At 46.7% G+C, this 13804-nt stretch overlaps 1 protein-coding gene across 5 annotated transcripts in view; it reads right to left on the reverse strand.

The window, feature by feature from the left end:
• FAM184B (family with sequence similarity 184 member B) overlaps positions 1 to 13804 on the reverse strand; it is an 80108-nt gene that overhangs the window by 35373 nt on the left and 30931 nt on the right. For 4 of the 5 annotated variants that reach the window (XM_077301467.1, XM_077301468.1, XM_077301469.1 and 1 more), the window contains exons 4-6: positions 13485 to 13612; positions 6293 to 6403; positions 1888 to 1989 (exon numbers count right to left, since the gene is read on the reverse strand). In XM_077301467.1, the coding sequence (XP_077157582.1) occupies positions 1888 to 1989; positions 6293 to 6403; positions 13485 to 13612 (341 nt within the window). The remainder of the gene's footprint in view (positions 1 to 1887; positions 1990 to 6292; positions 6404 to 13484; positions 13613 to 13804) is intronic. The other variant, XM_077301472.1, reaches the window with a different exon arrangement.

Consider the following 13804-nt stretch of genomic DNA (forward strand, 5'->3'; position numbering starts at 1 on the left):
CGAAGCCCTGCTGAAACCCTCTTCTGTCTGTGTTCAATTAATAAAGAGAATGAACACACGTGATGCTGCCTTATGCCCTTGCTCTATCAAGGTCAGCCATGACTACTCCAGAGTTGTCGGAAGTATTTGTTAGGAAGGCTGGATCTGCCACAAATGTCTCTTTGTAGAACGAAGCATAGAATGACCCATCAGTCAAATACAATTGAGAGGAAACTGAAGTGGATGATGAATAAAGTCAAAACAGATTCCCGGGTCATTCCTTGTTTCTGTTTCTCCTTCACTGACTCTTACATTCAAATAAAATGATCTTTCTGTTGTTAAAGTTGTCAACCTTTCTTGTTTAATAATATCCACTCAAACTGTAGGCTTTTTACTCTCACGTGACACGGAGGACCCTGTGGTCACTGTCTATACGGTCCCCCATATACAGGGTCCCCCCATGTCATTTGAGAGTAAAAAAAACCCTACAGTTTGAGTTGAGCAGACTAAGGCTTGCAAATAGCAGGAAACAGGCTACATGGCAAAAGCAGAAATCATGGTTTTGACAACAGCGAGTTACACTAATCCAGCCTGAAGGTGACCGTCACATGGATCACTGTGGTTAGGTCTTCCAGGGCCAGATAGGGCACTGGTAACTTCATCTGGCAGAGATGGTAAATGCCTGCATGTTTCATTTGTGACTTGAACCTCTATAGAAAAGGAAGCATCAAGGATCACCCCCCCCCCGCAATTCCTGATAGAGGTTTTAAGGGGTCTCAAATTGAGGTCTTTCCCATCACCTACTACTTGGTCCTTTCATGTGGGATTGATGCCAGCGATTGAACCTGGGACCTTCTGCATGCAATGCAGAGGCTCTTGCAGTGAGCCACATGGATTTTAGTTTCTGTCTCCACCCCCACCCTCCATGTCTTGACTGTGCTTGCATTGCACTGATCCTGCACGCATACACTGACTGGCTCTCTGAGCAATTGAGCAAGCTACGTTTTCTAGGACTATGTACACGTGTGGACTCTGTGCTCAGTCAATGCAGGGAAGGTAAGGGGTGGAGACAGCGGCACCATTCCCCCCTCCCATCCTAGCCAGAAGTCCATGAAAAAAGGGCTAAAGTCACCCCTTTGGGGGCACCTTCTTATTCCCTCCCCCAGTATGATGTAATTTCCCAGGTAATTACGGAAGAGTAGGGAATCAATGATTTATAAGGGGACTTTCTTCTCTCTCACACTTTTACCTTTCTGGATAGATTCAAGTGGGTCACCGTGTTGGTCTGAAGTAGCACAACAAAAATAGAGTCCAGTGGCACCTTTAAGACCAACAAAGATTTATTCGAGGTGTGAGCTCACGCCTTGAATAAATCTTTGTTGGTCTTAAAGGTGCTCCTGGACTCTATTTTTGTTGCTTTACTTTTCTGGAGGCATGCTGCTAGGTGCTGCAGCAAAATTTGGAAGCCACTGACTTAACTCATTTAAAAACCTATCATGGATAGACAAATAGAGTTTGTAAAGCAGAACAGGGCATAAAGAAACTCTCGGGAGTCTGAATAGTGGTGTAGTGAGTGCCCATGAACTTCAGCTCTGTTGTGGACAAATAAAGCAGGGAGGTTTTAGCATGGCAATAAACGTAGATGTGCAGGCGGCAATATGAGAGAGGGGGATCTGGCTGGTCTCCCTCCGAGATCTTGTGCTTAATTGGGTTAACTCAAGAACGGAGATTGTTTCAACCATCTGGAATCTGTAAAATCCTGACATGAGACATTGAAATGAGCTGACTGGGAAAGTGCTATTTTAAACGCCTGTGTTGACTGGATTCATTTAGAGAGGACTGTAAATCAGGAACGCTTAAATTAAAACCCAAGTCAGAAACAGCAGCGCCGGCCGCTGAGTGCCTTACCTCCTGCTGCCTCTCGCAGGGTCTCCTGGCGAGATATTTCAAAAATTCTGCATATTTGGCGATGTCTCGGTTTTGTCTGATGAAATCTTCTAACCTTAAAACCTGCCAGGAACAAGGAAAAATGGGGAGGCAGGGGAGCTGGAGGGAAAAAATCTATATAACATGCGAAACATATGCTGATGGAAATAATCCTAAATGTCCCCAATAACAAAATGATTCCCCTGTATGGCTGGACAAAGCAGCCAGGTAACAGGATGGCTGGGGGCAGAATTACACAGCGCAATACAACTGAGATCATTTTTCAAACTAAGCCATCAGAGCTTACTGTGTGAAACCATTCATTGTGTGAAACAGTATGCTGAACTAGATGGACCCCTGGTCTGATCCAGCTGGGCTCATCTTATGTTCTTATATTTATTTATTTGTTTACTTAAAATGGCTAACTTTGGTTTTCCTCTCCTCCATTTTATCTTCACATCATCATAAGAACATAAGAGAAGCCATGTTGGATCAGGCCAGGTCAGTCCAGCACTCCATGTCACACAGTGGCCAAAACCCAGGTGCCCTCAGGAGGCCCACCAGCAGGAGCAGAACTCAGAGCTTCAATTTGCCTTGGAGTAGGAGAAAGTTTTTAACCCTTCAATTTCCACTCATCTTTGTCATTCAGAACTGACTAGCTACTACTAGCACTTTTACTGGAATGCACAGGTGTCCTTCAAAAGCAAAACAGCTTTTCCTTTGAAGTGCCTGGAGCAGAGCAAAGGTGATGGCTTTGAAAGGCAAAACCAAGCGGAAGTTGGTTTAGCTCTCCCTACCATACCTTTCTTGAATTCATGAGCAGTTTGCAATTAATGGAGGAAAATAGATGCATGATCTTCGACTTGGCTATAAGCTCACCATTTATTTTTATTTATTTATCCTTATATTTATATACTGCCGCTCTCAAATGTCTCACAGTGGTTTACAAAATCAGGGGTTTAGATTTTGTAAACCGCTGTGAGACATTATAGAGCAGCAGTATATAAATATAGGAATAAATAATAAATAAAAATAAATAGATAGATAGCGAGCATAAGCCAAGGCAAGATTGGGACCAGGAAGCTTATCCACTTAGCATACCGACGAAGCATGCAGGCTGTGGCAGGGGAACGGCCACTTCAGATTAACCACACTCTACCCCCCCACACACACACACCAGTTGGCTATGCTCTCTTGGAGAAATCCTTTGGCAAATGTATTCATCCGTACTATGCAAATATTCACAGCCCGAAGTAATATGCAATAGCTATTCCATAGGAACCATCGGTTAGCACAATTTCCCGCAGGATTCTGTGTTACTCATGCTATGTGACAGAATTTCCAATCTTGGCTAGAATAGCCAGTGGATATTAACTAGATGCGCTGCTAAAATGGCACAACAGCAGAGCCCGAGTGCTCAGGCCCATGATCCATTCAGCTACCAGCACACAGCCACCTGTAACAGGTGAAGGGCTCAAGGGGATCACATTCCCTCAGCTTCTACACAGTCTTGTTTTGCGCCACAACTTGGCCATCACTAGCCATGGAAGATTAGACAGCCAACTGATTTATACAGTGCTTTCCATGTTCATGGTCATCTACACTACAGAATCCCTTGGGGACAGGAAGAGGAAGAAGACCCAAGTGGAAGGAGAAGAAGAAGAGTTGGTTCTTATATGTCACTTTTCTCTACCCGAAGGAGTCTCCAAGCGACTTACATTTGCCTTCCCTTTCCTCTCCCCACCACAGACACCCTGTGAGGGAGGTAGGGCTGAGAGAGCCCTGATATTCCTGCCTGGTCAGAACAGCTTTACCAAGTGCTGTGACTAGCCCAAGGTCACCCAGCTGGCTGCATTTGGGGGAGGAATGGGGAACCAAGCCAGCTCGCCAGATTAGAAGTCCGCACTCCTAACCATTACACCAAGCTGGTGTAGTCGTATGGAACTATGAGGGGAAACAGTGGGGGCTTAACCTTGCAATTGCCTTGCAAAGTAAATGTGGGGGACAAGAAGAACTGGTGAGTTCATGCATGGAGAAAGAGGGGATGATGAATTCTTCTGACACTCTGGGTTGCATTTCCCCTCTCCATCCAGGATCCACAACGTTTACTTAGGAGAACACACAGCCAGGTCAGGAGGACATTTGAAAGGCAGAACTAGCGGCACAGAAGCCATGGGGGTGAGTTGCTGGTCACATGTTGAGGCCTTGTGCTCAGTCAAACCCTTGGTCCTTGAAGGTCAGTACAGTCTACTCAGTCTTCAGGGTCTCAGGTTTTTCATGTCATCTACTGCTCGACCCTTTGTGGCTTTTTTTAAAACTGGAGAGGCCAGGGATAGAACTTGGGACCAGCATGCAAAGTAGATGCTCTCCCCTGACCAATGAAAGCTATTCACTCTCAGCTATTTAATCTTGGCAAAGCTGTGGCAGCTATGGGGGCAAATTAAAGACTATCCACCACCACCACCCCCCAACTCTTTCTTTAAAGCCCAGCCACTGACAATCAAATAAAAGGGAGGGCACAAGATTTGATTAAAGTAAAAAGGTAAAGGTAAAGGTATCCCCTGTGCAAGCACCGGGTCATGTCTGACCCTTGGGGTGACGCCCTCCAGCGTTTTCATGGCAGACTCAATACGGGGTGGTTTGCCAGTGCCTTCCCCAGTCATTACCGTTTACCCCCCAGCAAGCTGGGTACTCATTTTACCGACCTCGGAAGGATGGAAGGCTGAGTCAACCTTGAGCCAGCTGCTGGGATTGAACTCCCAGCCATTTGATTAAAGTAGGGGTGGCCAAACTGTGGCTCTCCAGATGTCCATGGACTACCAATCCCATGAGTTCCTACCAGCATGTGATCATGGGAATCCCTGCCCTGGATTAAAGGATTGGCACTGTGTAAGCAATGTGCTCCAGAGGGGTCTCTGATTTGGGAACCTTCTAAGGTTGTGCACGGCGGCATCCAAATCAGCCATTCCAGGCTGACGCAGCTAGCGCCACAGGGCGGGGGAGGGGGGAGGGGAAGCGTGGGTGCCGGTGTGTAACTTGGCACACGCAAGCCTGCGTGTGTGCACCGAGTTACACACCGGCGCCCGCGCCTCCCCTTCCCCCGCCCCGTGGCGTTGGCTGCGTCGGCCTGGAATGGCTGATTCGGACGCCGCCGTAATTCTTCGGGAGGTACGTAGAAACCAGTTTTTCATAGATGTTTGCCTAGAAGACACAGATGGAGACGAACAGCCTATGTTTATTTAACAGAAAGTGAAGTTATTTAACAGGATAAAGACCTTTATAATTTCTTTCTTTATGAGTATCTTGTGTGGAAATGTTTCAGTATACAAAGTAAGCTCTTTCTCAACTTTACCCTCCTCAATGTTTACAAGCTTTTCCCAATGAGCAGAGTCACTGAGAGAGCACTTCCTCATCCAAAGAAAGAGGCATCAGCCTGTGGAACTCACTGCTGCAGGAAGCCGCGGTAGCTACAAGCATAGGCAGCTTCAAGAGAGGACTGTATAGACCAGGGGTAGTCAAACTGCGGCCCTCCAGATGTCCATGGACTACAATTCCCAGGAGCCCCTGCCAGCGAATGCTGGCAGGGGCTCCTGGGAATTGTAGCCCATGGACATCTGGAGGGCCACAGTTTGACTACCCCTGGTATAGACGTCTGGAGCAGAGGTCCATCCATGACTATTAGTCACAAGGTATAAGGGATGCTTCGTGTGTGGGGAGCAACAGTGAGAGGGTTTCTGGAGTTCTGGCCCCACTGATGGACCTCCTGGTGGCACCTGGGTTTTGGCCACTGTGTGACACAGAGTGTAGGACTGGAGGAGCCACTGGGCTGACCCAACATAGCTTTCTCTTATGTTCTTTGCAGCTCAGTTAATGTACGTAAACTCTGAAGGGGGATTTGATTCCCCTTCCTCCAGACAGGTTACCTCAGGTTACAAAGTTTCAACAGTAACCTATTTCCACAACCGACAGCATCTTCTCTAGGTCCATGGTTGCTCTTTTGACAGAGTTCTTCCTCTACCTTTTTACATTGAGGCTTGGTCACCCCCTCCCATCCACTGGAGTTCCATGGGCTCTGATTGGCTGACACCATTCAGATTTGAGGCCAAAATCACACACAGCACTCTAGTGGGACTTCAAGGGCTAGATCTCAGAGAGGAAGGAAAAGTGCCATTTTGCTCTTCTGCAGGGAAACAATGCATGCAGCCAGGAGGAGCCTCTTTGAGAGATCTACGTGGAAAATAATCTGTGGTTTATACCCATTGTTTGGGGGGCTGCAAAATTTCATCTTTACAAATGACACTCACGAATCTCATTAAAAAATCTTCCTAGGAGAGAAAAGAAATTAACATCACATTTATTATCATGGATGGATTTCTGCTTCACATACCTCCTGAGAACGGTCCCGAAGTTTTCCATGCATTGCATCTTTCTCTCTCTGCAGCTGCCTTATTTCATTTTCATGTTTCTTTTTTAACTCCTCTAACTGGGCCTGGGCCTCCTGAAATTGAAAAATTAAGCCATGCTCATTATGGAATGTTATACCATTGGACTATATCCTAGACCAGGGGTCTCCAACATGGAACCAGCCAGATTTTTTGTGCACAATCAAAATCCCTGCTGGGCCAAACCCCGACCCAGCCCCATCTACTTCCTTTAAAAGCTTGGTGTGCACCAAGGAAGTTGTTGATGGGCACCATGGGCACCCACAGACACTGGGTGGGGCTCTGTTATGTCCCTTCAAGTTCGCAATAAGCAGACTCTTTGGTGCAAAAGGAAATCTCTTTATCCAAGGAATTAGGTGAACAAGAGCAAGGTGTCCCTTGCTAAAACTGATCTGCAATTAAACTATTAACCTAGCATAGCTATATGGTCACCTGCAGCCCCCTCCCCTGATTTGAATCCTGGTGCACAAATCAACTGCCAGGTGTGAAAGATCTTCTCATCTGTGTTCCCACACTGAAACCCATATATGCAGTACTGGATGAAGCAACATTCCAAGCAGACGACCTCAACCACCCAAGGTCAAAGCAGGGAAAGTTCTGTGAGGATTTACTACATATTTGATTGGGGCCAACAGAACAGAAGAGCATAAAATCGTCACATGACAGAACCAAAAAAAAAAAGAAAATAAAAAGGCAGGCCAGCAGGGCTTCTGATTTGCCACTGAAGATTTGAGTGGCTATGTAGGTTAAAATAATGTTGCACCTGTGAGGGCTGCCACCACAGTGCTCCTTCCTCTTTCTTTCCCAGTGCACTTTTTGGATTATCTTCCTTACCCCCTGACCCTGGCCTTCCACAGGGTGTGTGGTTTCACTTACTGCAGAAACCATTTGGTGGTTGCACCCACCACCCAGAGTCAGAATTCCAAATCTTTCTATAGGCTCAGAAAATATGGACTCTAAAGGCAAATGATGGAGAAAGTGTTACCTTTAAAAACACAACTGCATGCAAATGGTCATACACAGAGCCAGGGCCAAGCCTTGAGCCAAACTACCTAAGTGCCTGCTGGGGGGGGGCACAATGCAGAGGGTGCTGATTCATTGCAGTGACTCTGTTGGCTTTCCTGCCAGCAGCAACAGCAACAGCAAAGATTACTAAGAACAAAATAAGTACCCTGCTGGATGAGACCAGTGGTCGATCTAGTCCAGCATCCTGTCTCACTGAAGGGCCACCAAAGGGAATAGATGCCAATGCCTTCATAAGAACATCAGAAGACCTCTGCTGGGTCAGACTGGTGGTCCATCTAGTTCAGCATCCTGTCTCACTCGGTGGCCAACCAGTTGCTGGGGTGGGGTAGGTTGGGGTGGAGTGGAGTGCGTGGGTGGCAGAGAGGCTGAAATCTTCTATTGATGTTGCCTTCTGGCATTGGCATTTAAAGGTTTACTGCCTTAGGATATGTAGGTTCTCTTTAGTCACCATGACTAGTAGCCATTGATAGTCACCTGTTTTCCACTAGTGTCCCCTCCTGAACCCTTCACGCTCCTGGCTGGGTCTAGGAAGAAATGCGATCCGGAGGGGACGGACACAAAATACCTCACACCAGCCCTCTACCAAAGTGGGCAATATGAATAAAGCCCGTATTTCATTTCTCAAATCTAGCACATGAGAAAAAGCCCCAAAGTCAAATGTTTATATGAGCACACGAAGCTGTCTTCTACTGAGACTGACCCGTTGTCAATCAAGGGCAGTATGGTCCAGTCAGACTGGCAGGGCCTCCCCAGGGTCTCAGGTCAAGGTCTTTCAAATTACTTCCAAAGGAGCCTTTTTTTTAACTGGAGGAGCCAGGGACAGAACTGAGGCTTTCTGTGGGCAAAGTAGAGGCTCTACCACTGAACCATCACCACCACCCCAACCTGGCAATATACATTTTAAAGCAGACTGTACCACCTTTGACAGGTGAGCAGGGGGCGTTTCAGGATCAGCTGTGCTCTTTGGAAGGAATTTCTCAACAAGAAGCTTTAAGTGCTTTTGAAAAGAAAAGCACATTTCTTTTTCATTTCCTACAGCTTTGATTGCAGGCATAGTTCAAAAGGCATTGCTGCTATTTTTTAATGATCAAAACAGTGATATCCCATCTTTCTACTTAAGAACCTTTCCTACTATTACAATCAAACCCCAATTTCTTGATAAAAACAGTCTCCAGTGTCTCCTTTCACAGTACTAATAAGCCCAGCATTGTTAAAATCACAGGACCAAACTCTAAATGACCATCAAGCAAAGACTTCCATCAACAGTGTACAAGAGAAAAACAGCAAAACTTGGGGCAGGCAAGGGCAGCCCAAAGTTTTTTGATGCCCTAGGAAAACTATGGCTACGGTGCCCTACCCATTGAAAAAAAGAGAATTGGCTTTTCTGTATTCACATTTTCCTCATTTGCGGAGCGCAGATTCAAACCCAGCTCGCCAGATTAGAAGTCCGCACTCCTAACCACTACACCAAGATGGCCCAGTGCTCCATCTAGTCCAGCCTCCTGACTCGCACAGTGGCCAACCAGTTCCTGTGCACAGCTGACAACCGGGCAAAGAGGCTGAGGCCTTCATAAGAACCAAAGAGCCCTGCTGGATCAGACTAGTGGTCCAGCTAGTTCAGCATCCTGTCTCACACAGAGACCTTGGGACCTTTGATCCTGACACACCACACAGCTGGGTTTGTAGCCAGTGTCTGAATATAGAGTTGTTGGATTGGAAGTAGAGGACTTTGCACTGGTTCCATAGGGCGTTGATAGGGAGTAATGGACAGAGCAGGTCAGGACCTGGGCATCCCATCCTTCCTCCTGCTCTGAAGCAACCCTTTTGAGGTGTAGATTCCACACGCAACTCTATTCTCTACAGCAGTGCACCTACGTGCCAGGTTCTTCTGCTATGCATTCCTAAGATTGGATATTCCACCCATTGTTTCTCCTTTCTGCGCACTTTGGCTCATCCTTTGACATTTGCTTCCATGGCATGTTAGGGATGGCTGTCTTCACCCCAGTTCCTTACTACCACCCAGACATCCGTTTCATATCCTGCAGCACCATGTCACCGTTGAGGCCCTGCAATCCATTCCATGCTAGACCCACAAGTAGATTTGGGTCAATGCCTTAATGAGGATATAAATCTCTGGCATCCAAATATTTAGTCTGCAAAAGACAGGAACCTGCCAACATCCAAAAGCATGCCTAGAAGTTTAGGGATCATATAATGTTTAAATTCTACAAGAAACAAATCAGTATAAAAGTTTGATGAGAACAGAAGCAACTTTTAAAAGATTTGGAGCATTTTGACATAAATTCTTCCTGGTAACAAAGGAACATGACTCTCTCTTTACTAAGCCGTTCTTGAGCTTTTTACACCAGATCTGGAATTATTAAACTTGTATGTATGACAATCCATAAATCTTCTTCTCCCTCTTCTAATCTGGTAGACGTTCTCTCTTTGTCACCATCTAATGAGCATCCCATGCTCCCTTTCTGTCTTTTCCTCATCCTCTGTATGTGCTTCCTTTTTAGAGCATCTTTTATCCAGGCATTCGGGGTCTTTATCAACCATTTCAAGCTGACTGAACCTCCTCCACTAATTCCAGAACATATCTGGTTTCTCATCGACAGAACCAACCAATCCCTAAAATAGACAAATCACCACAAACCACATGAAAGCTCTGCCTTTTCACCCATCAAGTGGAACTGCAGATTTTTTGAGTCCCCTGTTTTTCACTGAAGTTCAGTTTCCGACACTGATGTTAATCTTTTCCGCATCCCCCTGGAACATCATGGGTTAGATCCAGGCAGCTTTTCTGCTCAGTTCCACCCAATTCATCTCTGTAGTAGAGGCCCTGTTTCTCACAGGTACTGTCCACGTAGGTCACATTGTCCCCAGCACAGTACAGCCTTTTTGATGGCTGAACAACAACCTTTCTTTACCCATGGAAAAACTGGCTGGATTTAGCCCGTTGTCTCAGATCCAGCAACGAGCAGTTTTGGACACTTTTAAAACCAACAAAGCATTATTCAAGGTGTGAGCTTTCGTGTAAATGCATTCTTCTTCAGACAATAAAATGGAAATCACTAGACTACACACAATTTTATTCCCTCTACTATAGTTTTTTGAACTGGAGTTGAACCCAAAGGACAGATAACCTGATAATCTTATCAACTCAACTTGTTCTAAACATCTTCATGATACTGGGCATTTGTTGGATCTTTTCATAGTGCTGCTCACTAATTTACTGCTAATTTATTTTTTCCAGACATATGTAGCCTAGTGAGTTCCATTTCATTGTCTGAAGAAGTGTGCCCGCACATGAAAGCTCGCACCTTGAATAAAACTTTATTGGTCTTCTAAGTTAGTGTCTCCAAATATGGAGATTCCCCTCATCCAGAAAGGTTAGTAGCTACTGATAGACTTCTCCATGAATCTATCTAACCACCTTTTAAAGCTGTTTCTTCCTGTGGCCATCACTACACCATTTGGCAGCAAATTCCACATTTTAACTACTCTCTGTGACTTCCAGGACTGACCCTGCACAGCTGTTGAGATTGGGCTTCAGATCTGGATCAGTCCAAAAAAGGAGTCCAGCCATAAAAATGAATGAATGGATGGATGGATGGATGAATGAATGAATGAATGAATGGATGAATGAATGAATTAAACTAATTGCCAACTTAGGAACTGTATCAATCCAAGTTGTAAGAAGACAAGGGAAGCCACCCACTTGAATTGGTTTCTGTCTGTCAGGGTGGTGCCACCAGCTGAGCAGCCAGGAAAGAGCAATGCCAGGAAAAGAGGAATTCTGTCAAGGGTAAGTTAACCTTCCATCTCTCGGAAGCTTTCTACTTAATAGGAAGACATCAGCTTAGTTCATTCTTTTTAGAGAGAAAAACAGAGCCATAAAATCCTTCTTGTGATTTAAAGCCCCTCGTCTACGGAGGATAATTTGAATGATGTCACCACAGCCAGAGAGATTTAAACGAACAAATGAATCATGGAAACTATTAATAGAGTGGGCCCACCTTCTGCGTTTTTTCCCTGCTGACATCCATGGTGGATTGGAGTTCAAGAACGTGGTTCTGGACCAGATCCTCCAGGCCTTTCACTGGCTGCCTCTTCTCCTCACCTGATTTGCACTTGATTTTGCAACCCTCTTCCCTATGCTGCTCCAGAAGAGCTTCAGTTTCTGCCCTTGAGCTTCCTCTGAGCTACAAGGTACAATCCAGATGCAAAAGTCGATCAAAACAGCCCCGTGTTGCAACACAGCAGTAGGCCAAAATGGTTAACAAAAGGGTGGAGGCTCTCAGCTATGTGCAGAGAAGGCAGAACAGGGCAACCTGATCTTGTCAGATCTCAGAAACGAAGTAGACTTGGTATTTGGAAGAGAGAACATAAAGGAAGGTCTGCAGAGGAAGGTCATGGCCAACCACTTCTGCTTCTCACTTGCCTTGTAAACCCCTTGATGGGGTCACCATAGGTTGGGAGATAAACAGGGTCAGTACTAGGAGAGGAGCTCACCAAAGAAGAATCTGCAGAGGAACGCCATGGCCAACCACCTCTGCTTTTCACTTGACTTGTAAGCCCCTTGATGGGGTCACCATAGGTTGGGAGATAAACAGGGTCAGTACTAGGAAGGGAGCTCACCAAAGAAGAATCTGCAGAGGAACGCCATGGCCAACCACCTCTGCTTTTCACTTGCCTTGTAAGCCCCTTGATGGGGTCACCATAGGTTGGGAGATAAACAGGGTCAGTACTAGGAAGGGAGCTCAACAAAGAAGAATCTGCAGAGGAACGCCATGGCCAATCACCTATCCTTCTCACTTGCCTTGAAAGACCCTTGCTGACATCACCGTAGGTTGGAAGCTAAGCAGGGTCAATACTAGGAAGGGAGACCTCCAGGCCTTCCTCCACATCACAACCCAGGTATTGTTGGAGGTCCTAGTACTAACCAGGGCTGACCCTGCTTAACTTCTGAGATAAGATGAGACCCATCTAGCCTGGGCCATCCAGGTCAGGGCCCCAATCATTGTTTCCTAAACTTCTGAGCTGGTTGTGGATCGACAGCAGACCCTAAGAAACCCCAGAGGGCTGTGGCGTTCCAGAAGGGCCACACAAGGCTGGCTTCAAAGGTGGCCACAACCGCGTGGCTGTTACTGTCTGCCTGGTTAGCTATACAACATCCATCAATGAGGCTTGTTATGCACACTCTCAGGGAATGGCTACTGCTAGCCCAGGGGATTATCCTGCAAGCCTCCCTAGGCATGGAGAAGGAAGTGGCCTGTGTTGCCCGAATCAGCCATAGGACAACTTTCCAACACTGTCTGAAGAAAGCATCAGAGGTCAACACCTTTGGGGGGCAATCCCTAAATTAGGCCTTGCCTGGATAGGCAAGAAGGCTTCGGCTTTGTCCAGTGGAGTCATGATGTGGAAACAGCAGAAATGCATGCAGCCACCCTGCACTGAATCAGACCCATGGTCCCTTAAGGTCAGAACCATCTGCTCAGACTGGCGGTGGCTCTCCAGAGCCTCAGGACTTCCCATAGCCTGCTGCCTGGTCCTCATAACTGGAGATACCTGGGCTGGAGATACCTTCTGCATGCCAAGCAGAGGCATCGGGAATCAGGGCAGAAGGGAATCCAGGCAGATTCTCTAGGTATGAAGTCACCCACTGGGTCCCTAGGGGCTTGTCAATCAATATCTTCAAAGAGTTCCATGATCAGAGCGTCATCCCCAGGCATGCATGGGCCCAATTTTGACTCGGACCACAGAACACGGTCGAAGCCTCCCCTTCCTCCAAGGCGATTTCCCCCAACCTGAAACTACCCCTAGAAACTTGCCCCGATGGGCCAAATGGCCTCTCTCTGTGTCTGATGCAAGTCAGGAAAATCAGGAAGGCTTCAATTCCTTCTCCGTGTGCTGGAGCCTCAATCTGAATAGGGCCTTTGCATGCCTGGGAATTAACTTCCAAGCAAAGAGGTCCCCGGCCACATTCACTGTCCGGAACTCTGGGACTTTGCAACTCGTGAATCAGCTCTCAGGGGCTTGCCACTAAATGTTTTGCTTCATCAGATCATCATGGATGGTTGGGGGGGGGGAGCAATGCTTATGCACCTGCGGGTCTTGGCCCCCACGGCTCCGCTCGGAGGACAAGGCTTGCTGGAAGTGCAGGATCTGGCTCTTCAGCTCTCCCACTTTAGTCCTGGCTTTGCTTTGGGATTCTAGTGCCTCTTCCATGGCCTCTGTGAATGCCACAAAACACACACATGGCCCATCATTTTCCATATACACATGACTGATGCACATGTCTGACATTCCAATGACATATTTTGGGCAGCCAGAAATCCCCCCCCCCAGCATGCAATCCTGCCAATTTACTCCATCCAGTGAGCCTTCCCCTGATGCAAGACGCTCCAGCAAAGCTGTAGGATCCA

This window comes from Paroedura picta, chromosome 10 (genome assembly GCF_049243985.1).
Source record: "Paroedura picta isolate Pp20150507F chromosome 10, Ppicta_v3.0, whole genome shotgun sequence".
Lineage (NCBI taxonomy): Eukaryota > Metazoa > Chordata > Lepidosauria > Squamata > Gekkonidae > Paroedura > Paroedura picta.